This window comes from Centroberyx affinis, unplaced genomic scaffold, assembly GCF_046629955.1.
Source record: "Centroberyx affinis isolate AG114_WGS23_722 - 3 ecotype Tasmania unplaced genomic scaffold, CSIRO-AGI_Caff_v1 ptg002984l_1, whole genome shotgun sequence".
NCBI lineage: Eukaryota > Metazoa > Chordata > Actinopteri > Beryciformes > Berycidae > Centroberyx > Centroberyx affinis.
In genome coordinates, this window is record NW_027281090.1 from 6438 (window position 1) to 20000 (window position 13563).

The 13563-nt window shown below is 41.9% G+C and overlaps 1 protein-coding gene across 1 annotated transcript in view; it reads left to right on the forward strand.

Annotated features, from left to right (window-relative positions):
* Positions 1-3681: 3681 nt before the first annotated feature.
* The window catches only part of LOC139658930 (metabotropic glutamate receptor 8-like), a gene marked incomplete at its 5' end in the record, with an annotated part of 87740 nt that continues 77858 nt past the window's right edge, over positions 3682-13563 (forward strand). Inside the window, 4 exons of the mRNA XM_071537117.1 lie at positions 3682-3707; positions 6954-7089; positions 7745-7899; positions 10958-11095. Of these exons, the coding sequence (XP_071393218.1) occupies positions 3682-3707; positions 6954-7089; positions 7745-7899; positions 10958-11095 (455 nt within the window). The remainder of the gene's footprint in view (positions 3708-6953; positions 7090-7744; positions 7900-10957; positions 11096-13563) is intronic.

The following is a 13563-nucleotide window of genomic DNA, read 5'->3' on the forward strand; positions in this document are numbered from 1 at the left end:
ATGTTGTACTAGTAGTAACAACTAAGAAGGTGTGTGTGTGTGTATGTGTGTATGTGTGATTGTGTGTGTGAGAGAGAGAAATAAAGAGAGCCACCGACACACACAGAGAAAGACAGCAAGGATTACATGGCTATAACTTAATGAAAGATTCATTATAGGCTGGACTTTGATTTCACCACCTTCCTTTCATTTCACTTTCTTACACACTTGCCAACATCTGTCCTCCTGACATTCTCTCTCTCTCTCTCTCTCTCTCTGTCCTTTTACCCTGGCAGGAAGGCAGCTAGCTTTAAAGTTATTCTCATTACTCATTCTGCTTAGCAGGAAATCACATCAATGTCTGTGTGTGTCCAAGCGTTAATGTGTGGGTGTGCAATGCATTACAGGGTGTGTGCATGTGTGTGTGTGTGAGTGTGTGTGAGTGTTTGCAAAGGGAATGTCAAGGAATGAGTGAAGTCAAGCTGTACATTAGGCAGAGAGAAGCAATGAGAAGAAATGTGTGTGCGTGCATGCGTGTGTGTGTGTGTGTGTGTGCGTGTGTGAGTGTGTGTGTGTGTGTGTGCGTGTGTGTGTGTCTCCCGGGAGATCGTACCCGGTGGCAGACAGAATTGCATAGTGAAAGCGAGGCTTATAGGGAACCAATCTAAACGCCGATGGTGTCATTATTCTATAGCCATTACACTGTGCAATCAACATTTACTTCATAATTATAAGTCAAAGCAAAAAGTTGTCTATAGCGTCTTTAAGGGAGGAAAGAGATGAGAGAAAGAGAGATAGAAAAAGTGACAGTCAGTCACTCTTTGTTGGCTGAGAACATCATGATCAATGTTTTTTCTTTTTTTATTGCTTTGGCTTTTTTCCTATTAAATATTTTTGTGTTCAGGTAAACTTGCCAATTTCAACTCCAGTGTGTCATTGTACACTTGTTTTCTCCTGTGCTGTCACTCACACCCGCACACACACACACACACACACACACACACACACACACACACACACGCAGGCACGCACACACACACACACACACACACACACACACACACACACACACACACACACACACACACACACAGGCACAAGCACAAGCACACACTGTCCCTAAACTTGGATTATACAGTTCAGAGTCTGATATGATTTCATTTTCTTAGCCATAACTTAAGTAGGCAAGCTGAGGAGCAGCAGAGTCTAATTTATGCAGGACAGTTGGCAAAGTTGTCAACATGTTCTTGTTCAACCAAGCAAGATGACAAAGAAGATGTCATCTTTAGTCAACCAAGTTTACAAACACAGCAGACAAGCTGACTAAGAACACATTCTCACTTAACCAGGCAATGTGACTAAGGACTTATTATTGTCACTGCTAATGGATGAAAAGATTTTTTTCCCCCAAAAAAGTCAGCTCTATTTTCTGGTTGACACCAGTAATTGGAACTGTACATCAGGATTTTGAATCTCCACATTAGGTTTTTAAAGGGATTCATGAGTCCCAGTCTTCTCACTTGAACTCAGCACCTTTTTGTTTTTCACAATAAAAGCCCCTAGCAGCCTAACCATTGTTCAGCATGTGAAATACATCTTCTTTTCTTCAACTGTTTCATTGCTTCAACAGTCATGATGCTCTTGCCACCCACCTATTCCTGTTTAATTTACAATTTTATAGTCTGTTGTATGCATTTAATTCTACTATGTAAAGCTACACTCCCAAATCAAAGTTTCTGAAAGCTTCCGCGCTTACTTCTCAGCACTTAGCACTCATCCAAGTTAGTTTCGGTTTTGACACTTAGTTGTGTGACTGAGACTCTGGTACCATAACAAATAATTGCAATGCAAACTGGGTATGTATATTTGACAGTGGATATGGTGCACTATGACTTCTTGTGATCTTATTTATACCTTTTTTTTAGTACTTGAGAGATGTATTCGCTGAAAAATTTGACAAGCTGAAAGTAAAGGGCAGTTTATAGTACAATGATTTATGATCGCCCGATGGACATCGCTACAAAGTCACCAACATTGCATCATCACTCAACTTTGATTTTGGACGCTGTTGCTCATAAAAAGTATAAACACTAGAGCGATTATAGAACGCATCGCAGAGGTTCAGTCATTTGCTCTCATCTAGTTACTTTACTTTGTTACTATAGTTCTAAATAGCAACTAGTTACTTTACTAAGTTAGTCTTTATTAAAAGTAACTCAGTCGAGTGCTTTCAAGTTACCTGCTTAAAAACGTAACAACTTTTATGTCTTCTGGTGATGTTCTCACCAGTAGGCTATAGAAATCATCACCGAGTACACTGCTGTTATCTACTTATCTGTTATCTACTTAACAAGCAGCTTTCATTTATTCAAAGTCTGATCGTCTTTATGGTAAACTAGTATGATCACAGAGGCAGCCTTGATTAATCATGTCTGGTCTAAAAAATAAACAGTGGATAGCGCTCACAACACATTGGCAAGTGCTTTCAGTTCTCAGATGTACAGGTAATAATAATGTTCTTACCCTTTTCTTCCATCAGTTCAAAGTAATTCAAATATTCCCAGGTTGTGAAGTTTATTGTTGTGTCCGTTCTGAAAGCGAGTCGGAGCCTACAGACTCCACCGCGCGTCAACCAGCCGCTGCAGTCTGCTTTTAATAACGCCATGTAACAAAATGTATTTTCTTAATTGCACTAATTGAAAATTTAACCATTTGAAATGAAAATAATAATACAGTTTGTAAACCAGTCTGCAGAATAGCCTAATGTACCTAAATGTTATGTTACTGCTTTTGCAATGTTATTTTTCACTCTTTCTTTTTAAATAAGAAGTTTCATTCAAGTAAATCTATTGTCTTTATCCGGGTTACAAAAGTACGGTCTTCCAGAGCTGTTGATTACCGTTTAATTTGAGCTCAGAGAATTAATTGACGTTAGGATAAGAGAGTTCCATAATGTTGTCAGGACAACTGAGCCAGCGATGGGGTCAAAGTTCAATCCAATTTAAGTCTCAGCGATGGGCGCAACGACCATCGCAACGATGACAGATCGCCTGTCGCTGGAAGTATAAACAACATGTCATTATGTCATTGCGACCGACGATAGAATATGATCATCGCCGGTGGTGACGATCATAAATCGCTGTACTATAAACTGCCCTTAAGACAGAGAGATGGAAACAGAAAATGACAGAAACAAGATAGAAGCTGAGAGAAAGATGAATAATTTCTCTTCTTCTCCCCATTCATGTCTCTGTCGGCTAATAGATGAAATGGTGCAGGGAGAGCGTGGGAGGGAAGCAGATTGTTAATTAAACGTCGAGATGGCGGTGTTTCCCATCCTGAAACAGAATGAATTTAATCTTGAAACAGAATGGAGTTAATTACCGACTGTAAGGCTTTCATTTGGAGAAGCACTGGACGCACTTTACATCAAATTTATCATCACAACTTACAGCCTGCATCTTTTTTTTACCAGTCACAGAGGGGGCAGACAGATGCACACTCACACACACACAGACACAGACACATACACACACACACCTGCAGACACCCAAAAAGAAAAAAAACACACAGGTATGCGTGGACACATGCATTCAAGCACCCACACACACACACACACACACACACGTACACACACACACGCACACAAATAGACACACAGAATTAGGAATCAGTCACGTTCCATGAAGCTGCAATAATCAGGTTATTAGAGATAAACTGGGAGCTTGGTGTTTTGCTGCTCAGCGGATGTAGAGCCCATAATTCAATTAGCTCATTGTAGATTATTGTACTAGAATTGCTATATTACGTAATAAAGTGGCTATTACTGTGATCCGATACAGCTGAGACTATCTTTTCCTTTAGTCCTCTCAAATGAGTTTCCACTCTCTGGATGGTCTCACATCAGTATGCCCAACACTAGCGATGTGTCAAAACAATCAATTATTCAGTTTTTGCACAATTGACCAGATTATCAACTTCCCGATTTGTTTGTTGGGATCAACGCAAAGTGACAAATCCTGTTAAACGGGTCTGTCCATTACAAGTAAAGTTAGGGTTGGATTAAGTATTCCCGTGACTGGTTTTGACAGCATATGTGGAACGTTTTCCTGGAATTACACTCAAAAGCATCTGATATATTGAATTTTGATATATCGTCCCATCCCTACTGACAATCCGCCTAGGTCCAACCCAAGTTTTTCTCTCGGTGTTGGAGCCTTACACTTATAGGCTGTACCAATACCAGGCAACGCAGAGGCGTCGACCCCGAAACAGCTTTGTCATTTATTCGCCTCTCTATTACTCCCACACTTTTTTACTCCAACTTTGCGATGTGCGGCACATCTTCTGTCTGGAGTGTCACAGCGTGTGAGGGTGTTGATGTTATATCATCCCCGTCTCTCTTCAGAGCCCCACTTTTTCTTTAACAAATGCTGCCTTCAACTCAACATTCTGTGAGTGATTAAAAAAGAAGTTGATGTTTCTCCTGACCTAAAGTCATAGCTTCCTTTCAACAGGGCGGCAAAGGTGTGCAATAATAACCAGCTTTCACTTTTAATGGGCTGTTTTTTTTTTGGCAAGATCAAAGAACAGTCTTTCAGGAGCAGTTGTAAATTTGGCTGTGTGTGTGTGTGTGTGTGTGTGTACACAAACGCGTACACAGACGAACACATAATTTGATATTGTCTTTATCTGGGAAGTCTGTTCTCTATAGGGACAGTTATTGATGATGGGAGTCAGGCAATAAAACAAAAAATGATTTAATCAGTTTTATACACCAAGGACAATGGAGAGAGAGAGAGAGAGAGAGAGAGATAGAGAGAGAGAGAGAGACAACATCAGTGCTTGTGCATATGTATGTACAGTATGTGTGTGTATGCTTCGGCACTTGTGTGTGAGTGCACATTATATATTTTGCTTCATAATTCTCACATGCATATACAAAAGAGTGTCACTTTGGTGCTTATCCTTGAGAAAGTATTTGCAACTTATAAGTATTTGTCTTTATTATCATGCGTGTGTGTATGTGTGTGTGTGTGTGTGTGTGTGTGTGTGTGTGTGTGTGTGGGTACATGTGTGTGTGGGTGTGCATGTGCAGAAGGTTTTGTCACTAGTGATTATCCTTGAGAGGCTATTAATCTGAGGCTAATGAGTATTTGTTTTAACAGTCATGTGCATTGGTGTGCATGCGTGTGTGTGTGTCTGTGTGTGTATGAATGTGAGTGTGTGTGATTAAGGAGTGTTATATAGTGAAAGCGACAGACTGTACAGATGTTCAATAAATGGGCTGGAACAGGCAGGGAGGAAAGGGGACATCATTCAAACCCACACATTCACACATACACACGCACATAGACACAAATTAGATAAATGCCACAAATGTACACACACACAACTTGTATACACTGAGACATATGATCAGGCAGGCATATATTGTGCACTGGTTAAGGATATAACAGATGTAATGCTATAATAATGACATAATCACTCCCACACACACATAAACACACACACCTTTACACCTTGAGCTGGGCTAATGATATAATAAAGTGAAGCTAATTAACATTATGAAGCATGAATATGAAGGGTGGATTAGTGAGCTTTAATATGGGATTTTGCATTGTGTGTGTGTGTGTGTGTGTGTTTGAGGGTGTGCTTGTTTTTGTGGGTGTCTGTTTGTTCATAACTGAAAAGCCTTTCCAAAATTGTAATTGCATCTTTGTGTTTTGTCCCTGTGTTTCTAGTGTTGATGTGTGAACATTAGTAAATTAGTTCTGTGTGTGTGTGTGTGTGTGTGTGTGTGTGTTTTGTGTATGACAAGGTAACACGAATGTTCCTCATTATGAAGCAAGTGACATAACTAATGTGTGCTATCGTTGTGACTGCTACTCTGACTGTCATTCTCAACAATAGGAGAGGAAGAAAGTGTGGAGTGGGTACAGAGAGTGTTTCCTCACTCTGTCTACTGACGTGATTTAGAATCATAATGTTGCCTCATCCGTCTTTCTCTGTTGTTTTCCTCTCTTTGCTCCATCTCTATCAACACCTCTCTGCCTCCACCATCATTTCCTTTCTGCATTTTCTCAAACCCCTCCCTCCCTCCCTTCTTCTATCTCTCTGTCTTCCATTTCCTTCCCGTTTCTCTCTTCCATCTGCCTTGTTCTTCTTGGCTTCTCCTTCCTCCACCCCTTTCTCTCTTGTCTTCCCTTCCTCTCCTTCACACCTCCACTCTTTTTGCCATGATTCTCTCCCTCCTTCCTTCCCTTCCAACCTTTAATTGCTCTCCCTTATTCCCACTCTTCATCTATACCTCCCCCTCTCTCTAACTATCTCCATCCCTCTCTTCCTCTGCTCCCTCTCCTTCCATTCCTCTTCCCCTAATTCTATCTTTCTCACAATTGAATATGCTTTATTAGTATGAATGTTTAAAATGGCAATCTGTGAGATCCTCATCTTTTTGATATTGGTGATATCTTTGGTGCTAAGCGTTCCATTGTCAGTGTGGGTGGGTCTCTGACGTCTTCTTTCTTGGATTTTCTGTTGATGCAGTTTGAGTTTCTCTTTTCTTTGTCTGTCCAGTCATGGAGACTATCACTGCTCATGCTAACTACCCAGTTCTTCTTCTATTTATTACAAACAAACTGCTGTTTCTGCTGCATCACTTCCTGTACGCCTGAGGAGTTTTCCCAGGAAAGACTTACCTGACACAGAGTGTTTAGAACAGCAAATGTGAAAGGTTTTATGAACTGGGTATAGGCTGAATCACTATTCTGCTATATCAGCTGGTGATACAGAGTAGCAAAACAGACATTTATTCATATAAAAATGTCACCGAATGTTACTTGTAACTAACAGTAACTGTAACTAACAGTATTGCCAAGTGTTTGACTGCAATGGGAATTCATACAAAAGATGTGAAGTAAATAAATAAATAAAAAACAGATAGTAATAAATCCTCTCCATCTCTCTCCCAGGTGGTGTGTGTATTGCCCAGTCCTTGAAGATCCCCAGGGAGCCCAGGCCAGGGGAGTTTGACAAGATCATCAGGCGCCTGCTGGAGACCTCCAATGCCAGGGCCGTCATCATGTTCGCTAATGAGGACGACATACGGTACGTGCTGTGCACTTAAACAAGTGCCCCTCTGCCATTATCCGTGTTCCCTCTGCGGCCGTCAGTTTCACTTTTAGTTAGTTAACATTTTCTGTGACGTTTTTGCCTTTTTGTGGAGCGCACAGTGGAGAGTGGCATGACACACGACATGATGAATATCTATCATCTACCTGCCCGCTTTCAATTAAATGATGATGACCAAGACACCATGGCTGCAAGTCAGTGCAATATTGTCACGGCTGTTAGACTATTGATATTATGACAGGAGTAAAAATTGACAGCCGTGGGTTATAATGAAATAGCATCACTGCTGAATTGCCTCTTGGCTAAACACAAGGCGTGGTTGGAGCAATTTCATTATGTAGTTTGTGGCTGACATTTAATCAAGTGTTTCCTCATTTTTTACATGTTAGTCATTTAGCTGGTGCTGTTATCCAGAGCAGTTTACAGTGAGCGAGCAGGTAGGCGTTCAGTGTCTTGCTCAAGAACACTTTGAAAGGACACACAGCTGTCTATGGGATCAAACCTGAGACCTTCCTGAGACCCGGGATGGTCTGTCCAGCTGCTAGGCTACACTGCCGCCCCTTTTTGGTCAAATTCTTGTCCTGTGTATATGTAATTTGACACTCTACTGCTTTCTCTCCCTGTCAATCAGACGAGTTCTGGACGCAGCCAAAAAGAACAACCAGACGGGTCACTTCCTGTGGGTGGGGTCAGACAGCTGGGGGTCCAAGATCTCTCCTGTGATTGGCCAGGAGAGAGTGGCCGAGGGAGCCATCACCATCCTGCCAAAACGAGCGTCTGTGGATGGTAAGAGCGTGTGTATGTGTGTGTTAAATATAGTGAAGAAAACAGACACACACACATACAATGATGTCATGAGAACCGTGAGTCAGTGAGCGACTGTGTGTGTGGATTTACATTATGTGAATGTAAATTACATGCAATTTATCACCTGCACTGAAACTAATTCCACTCATCTGGCCGTGTGGTGAATGAAAAGAAGCTGAACTTTGCGTGTGTGTGTGTGTGTGTGTGTGTGTGTGTGTATTTGAAGTCTAGTTTAAGAGACAGAGAGAAAGAACAGACAGAAAGTGAAATACACCCATGTTCCCTCACTCTTGATCCCAGCGGGCAACAAGTTTTCGCCATTAGGCCGGGGAGGATTTCCTCATTCGCTCCCTGTCAGAGTTCCCTATTAGATAATTGACTCCTGGAGGGAAACAGAGTCTACAAGATATAAACTGAAAGAGAGGCCATGTAGAAGTTTAAATGAATCAAAGTCTGCTTCAGCTGGTCGACATGAGGGTGCACGCCAGGGGTCTTCAGATTAGATAGAGGGGTCGCGAGTCAGACAGAGTGAGAGCAGGATTAATGAACACACACGCACACGCACGGACGCACACGCACACTCATGGACGAATTACACCTCTCCCTGCAACACACACCCGCTGAATGATGTGGACAGGAGCCATGAAAAAGAAACTTTACAATGTTCCACATAGTACTTCTACTACCTTTATCTTTGCTATTGCTGTGGTTGAATGAATGAATGAGTGTTTAGCATGGTTGGATTTGGGGGAATTTTCTCTTCATGGGAGGGGGTTTGAGTTTAAAGTGATGTGAACTTTGGTAGTACATTGGGTTGTGTAGCTTCCTGGACATGATATAACCCCAAAATCGGCGATTCTCTTTTATCTGTTGCTCTGTTGATTGGAGAATTGCATTTTTTTCTCTCTCGATTCACTGCCATTGTGTGGCGAAACAGGTCTCAAAATCACACTTCTAGCACATAAAGGACTGCGAACAAAGCAGATTCTGACAATATATAAAAAAAGCTAGTCATGCTGCTGGATTGTGAGGTGAAAGTGTAACACCAATATCCGGTCGGAGAAAAATACATTTACCAATAATTATAAATAGGTGAAAAAAAAGTGATGTTTTATATATTTTGGCAGAATCTGCTTTGTCAGAGTCCTGTCTCCCACCTTTTATGGGGTTATATCTTGGCCAGGAAGCTACACAACCCAACCACCAAAATTCAACATCCCTTTAAACCCTGAAGAGAACATTCCCCCAAATCCAACCATGCTAAACACTCATTCATCTCTATACCACTCGCAGCAATAGTAAAGGGAGTAGAAGTACTATGTGGAGCATTGATTTTGGGGTTATATCATGGCCAGGAAGCTACGCAACCCAAGGTACTACCAAAGTTCAACATCACATTAACTTAAAAAATCATGTCATTTCACGAACGATTTTATTTAAAGGACCTTACAGTGCCGTAAGTGCCTACATTTTTATCATAGGTGACCACAGCGGGAATAAAACCTCTAACCCTGGCAGTGTCAGTGCCATGCTCTTCCTATTGAGCTACATAGGGAACGAAACCCCCAAGCCCTGGCTGTGTTAGTACCTATTGAGCTACACAGGCGCACACAGGACCAATTTCCCTGACAGCAGACGAGATTAATCAAGGCAGCCCTTGTCAGCTTTTACAGTGAGTCAGGCAAGGCACAGGCTGCACAAGTCAGTCTGATAGTCCCCGATGATTCTCCCACGTCTTAACCGCCCTCCCCAGTTTGTTTCAGATGTGCCGTGTTGCCCTGCACTACACTCCCAGTGGTGTTGAAAATGACACATCCTTTTTATTAGTGAAGTGTAAATTCTTCTTCACAGTCTTCCCCTGGCGTACCTGAGGCCCACAGGAACAATAAATAGCTCACTCTGCTCTCAGACTAGTAGCAAACACACCGCCGACGGTGTTGCAGCAGTAGGTGGGGCATACGGTGGTGTTACCGCATGATTGTCTGCTGACGGGCGAGGTCGTCCAAAAGTGCAGCTGCGGTCAGCTTTTCCTCGCCGGCAAACAAAGAAATAGCTGGTTTCTCAATTATTTGCGGTACGAACGCTGGGCTGGTGGAAAGTACAGGGAGGGTTTTTGCCTCCTCCTTCAACTCTCTTTTCTCTTTTCTTTCACCTATCTCTCCGTCTCACCCTGCCAGCCTCTGACGGGTATTTCCGTTCCTATGAGTGGAGAAATGTGTTCTTCCCTTTCTCTCCCCTCTTCTCCACTTAAACAGGACAAGTAGCCCAGTGTATTGTGAAAGCCGGGTTGGAAATGTTTGGTCTCCTTGCTCTCTGCCACAGAATTTGACAGGAACTACACTATTTGTTGCCGCCACAGAAATCGCTTTTCAGTCATACTTTAGTATCATAGGTTATTAATAATATATGTCATGTGGTTGCTTTAGTCAGTGAGTAAATGCGTTACACTGCCATGAACACGTACGTTTTTAGTACAGGTGGCCTCAGTGGAAATCAAGCTACTAACCCTGGCAGTGCTAGATGCAGAACCATTACACCTCATCTGGGAGGCGTGATGATATCAATTCTATTTTAACATCGCTGCAGTGGATACCAGTGACATCTTGTATTGATTTTAAAATCATACTGATTAGTTTCTTAAGGATAATCTGGGTCTGGCCCCAGGCTATACAAAAGACCTTTTAATCCCTGATATGCCTAAACACAGCCTGAGGTCCTTCATCAGGATGCTATTGGTCATTCCAAAGTGTAGACAGAAAATGAAAGGCAGCAAAAGTCCCCCATAGACTTTCTAGTGACATGCCTAAGGAGATCAGGATAGATAAATCTGACACTTTTGGAGTAACCAGAAGGATGCTGGTTCAATCCTCGTTATGGACAGGTAGACGTATTGCAACTAGCTGGAAATTCCAGTTACCTTGGGTAAATTGACCAACAGGGTAACCTTAATCAGTTTCAAAAACCTCTTAAAATCACAAAGCTGATTTTGATGTCCCTTATTTTATTTTTAATTGAGCCTCCTCTCTCCTCTCCACAGCATTTGACCGTTACTTCCGTAGCCGTTCGCTGTCCAACAACAGGAGGAACGTTTGGTTTGCTGAGTTCTGGGAGGAGAATTTCAACTGTAAGCTGGGGATGCATGGAAAACGACCAGGCAGCCCCAAGAAATGTACAGGTAAGACACTACAACTTGACTCTTTACTCTATATGAAGAGTTTCTATCCAAAATGAGATATCCACCATTTGAAAATAAAGAACACCTTCTATTACAAAATGACTGATAGCACAAACATGTTATGGTACTCTTCGACAGAGTGTATTCTCTATATTTTAGATAGAATTAAAGAATTAAATGATTAAGATAGACAATTTAAGGTATTTATCTTTTTTCCCAAATGGATATATAATGTTTTGGAAATGAACTCTTCATATCTGTACCTGTACAGATAAAGCAACATGGAAGAACAGACTTTTCAGTTCACTTAGGAGAAAGTTGTAGAATAGAATAATACCTGAATAACTCCTTGGTAAAACAGCTAGGTAAATATATAAAAACAAACTTGGAAGCCCTTTGGGTATGGCCAACAACTTGGTAGACTTGGTAATTAGGTGGATTCTTATTGGAGAATCGCTGCTTTGAACGAATCAGTCCCGGCTCTATTTTTATCATTCAGCTGTGTCATACCTTCTTGTTGAGCAGACTTGACCTTAACTGCCACCGTTTGAATTCAAACGACTAATAACCCAATTTGTCAGGATTTGTCGACTTTTAAGCAGAATGGGACAGACACAAAGAGAGATTAAAATGCAAATAGACTGACTTCTTACAGTTGTACAGGAGGTACTTACTGTACAAGATGTCTAGCTTGCTGAGTTACTATACTTAGACTGTCCCACATAATTTTGCAACATTGGAGAGGAAGTGGTTTTACTCCACAGATGTTCCATGGGGGAATTGTGCCTTTTGCTTTCCAATAAATCTGGCAGGTGGACAGCTCTAATTGGTTTCCCCCTGTCCCTGCGCCACAGCCACAACTGGGTCCTCACATCCTCACTCTCACCCGTCTGGTTTCTTATATGGACGCAAAACAAGAACTTAATGCACACAACACAATACCCAGCAACTTTCAGACTCAGGCGGAAGAAATCCAAACACTCTCAGGAGTTTCTGGTTTCTTTTAAGTCTCCCTGGCACCCAGCAACAGTTTCACTAGACTTCTTACAGTTCACCCTAAACACAGTCTGTCTTCCTGAGCTATTCCAATTAGGCCAGCCCACAAAAATCTGAAATGTTTGGGCAAAAGTCTCACATCAGAGTAGATTCTCTAAGGCTTCATCGGAGCATCCTGGTCCTGAACATTTGTCAGGGAGCAACTCAGGGTTTAATTAGTATACATACTTTAGAGAGCACTGCTGGCTTAAATAAGTACCCTAAAAACACAGATCATAATGGTTGCTAGGCTCCAAGGAGCAATATTGTTCAACACGAGAATTTGTCTGTGTGCTCACAGCTATGAGGGAAATTAAGTAATACTTTGCTGCAGTCTGTGCTTGTAAATATGACTGTTTAAACTCCTGTGTGTGTGTTTGTATTGTAATAGGCACTACTGGCTGTCATTTTTCTTTCTGTGTGTGTGTGTGTGTGTGTGTGTGTGCGTGTGTACATTCAATGTGTGTACGGTCCACTTTTTGCTGTCATATCAAAACTCTTCCAGCTTGTTATCTTACACAAGTCCAAGCACTGCTGCTGATGTGTAACTTGTGTGTTCTCTAGTGTGTGTGCATGTGTGTGTACAAGTTGTACCTTTACACAGGGGCTGTGTATGCACTTTTACGGTACCTGCACCTGTCACTGGCTGCTGATGCCATTTGACATTGCCTGTATAAATGTGTGTGTGTGTTTATCCATAATAACATTAAACATTTCCAATCTAGGTGCCGTATGAGCACATGCCGCTGTGTGTGAGTATGTTTATGTGTGTCTGTTAGTTTGTGTATTCCCCAGCTGATGATGCCATTAGTTCAGATAATTAGGTTTGTAAGGGCTGTGACTCCCATTGACCGTCTATTACCGGCAATGGAATCTGTGTATGTGGGCGTGTGTGTCGAGGGCCCCGCAGTTGTACGACAGACTCCATTAATTCCAAGCACTGGGGTTCGTGACCTCTGCATCATCAACACAGAAGCCAATCAGCAGCCTGCCGCTCAAGGTCGCCGTGGTGACACAGCTGATAGGAGGATGTTGAAATTATTGTGATCATACTCTATATGATTGGTGTGAGAGAGTGGCAGAACCCGAGAAAGACGGAGAGGCAGGCAGAAAGAGAGATGTCAACGAGTGCAAATGAGAAAACGAACATTAAGGGAGATTGAAAAGCAAAAGAATGACAGCGGCTGAACAAATGAGAAAGAAAGAAAGAAATAGAACTATGAATGGGGGGGAAAACAAGGACAAACATAGGAAGAATGAGAGTGGAAAAGCCAACGAGACAGAGAGAGAGAGAGAGAGAGAGAGAGAGAGAGAGAGAGAACTAGGAATGAGATTGAGAGAATGAGAAGGAAAGAGAGTGAAACAGCTCTTTCTTTAAATCCTAATTGGGTCCATCGAGCTGTGTGAAGGTCAGAAATAGCATGATTCGCTTC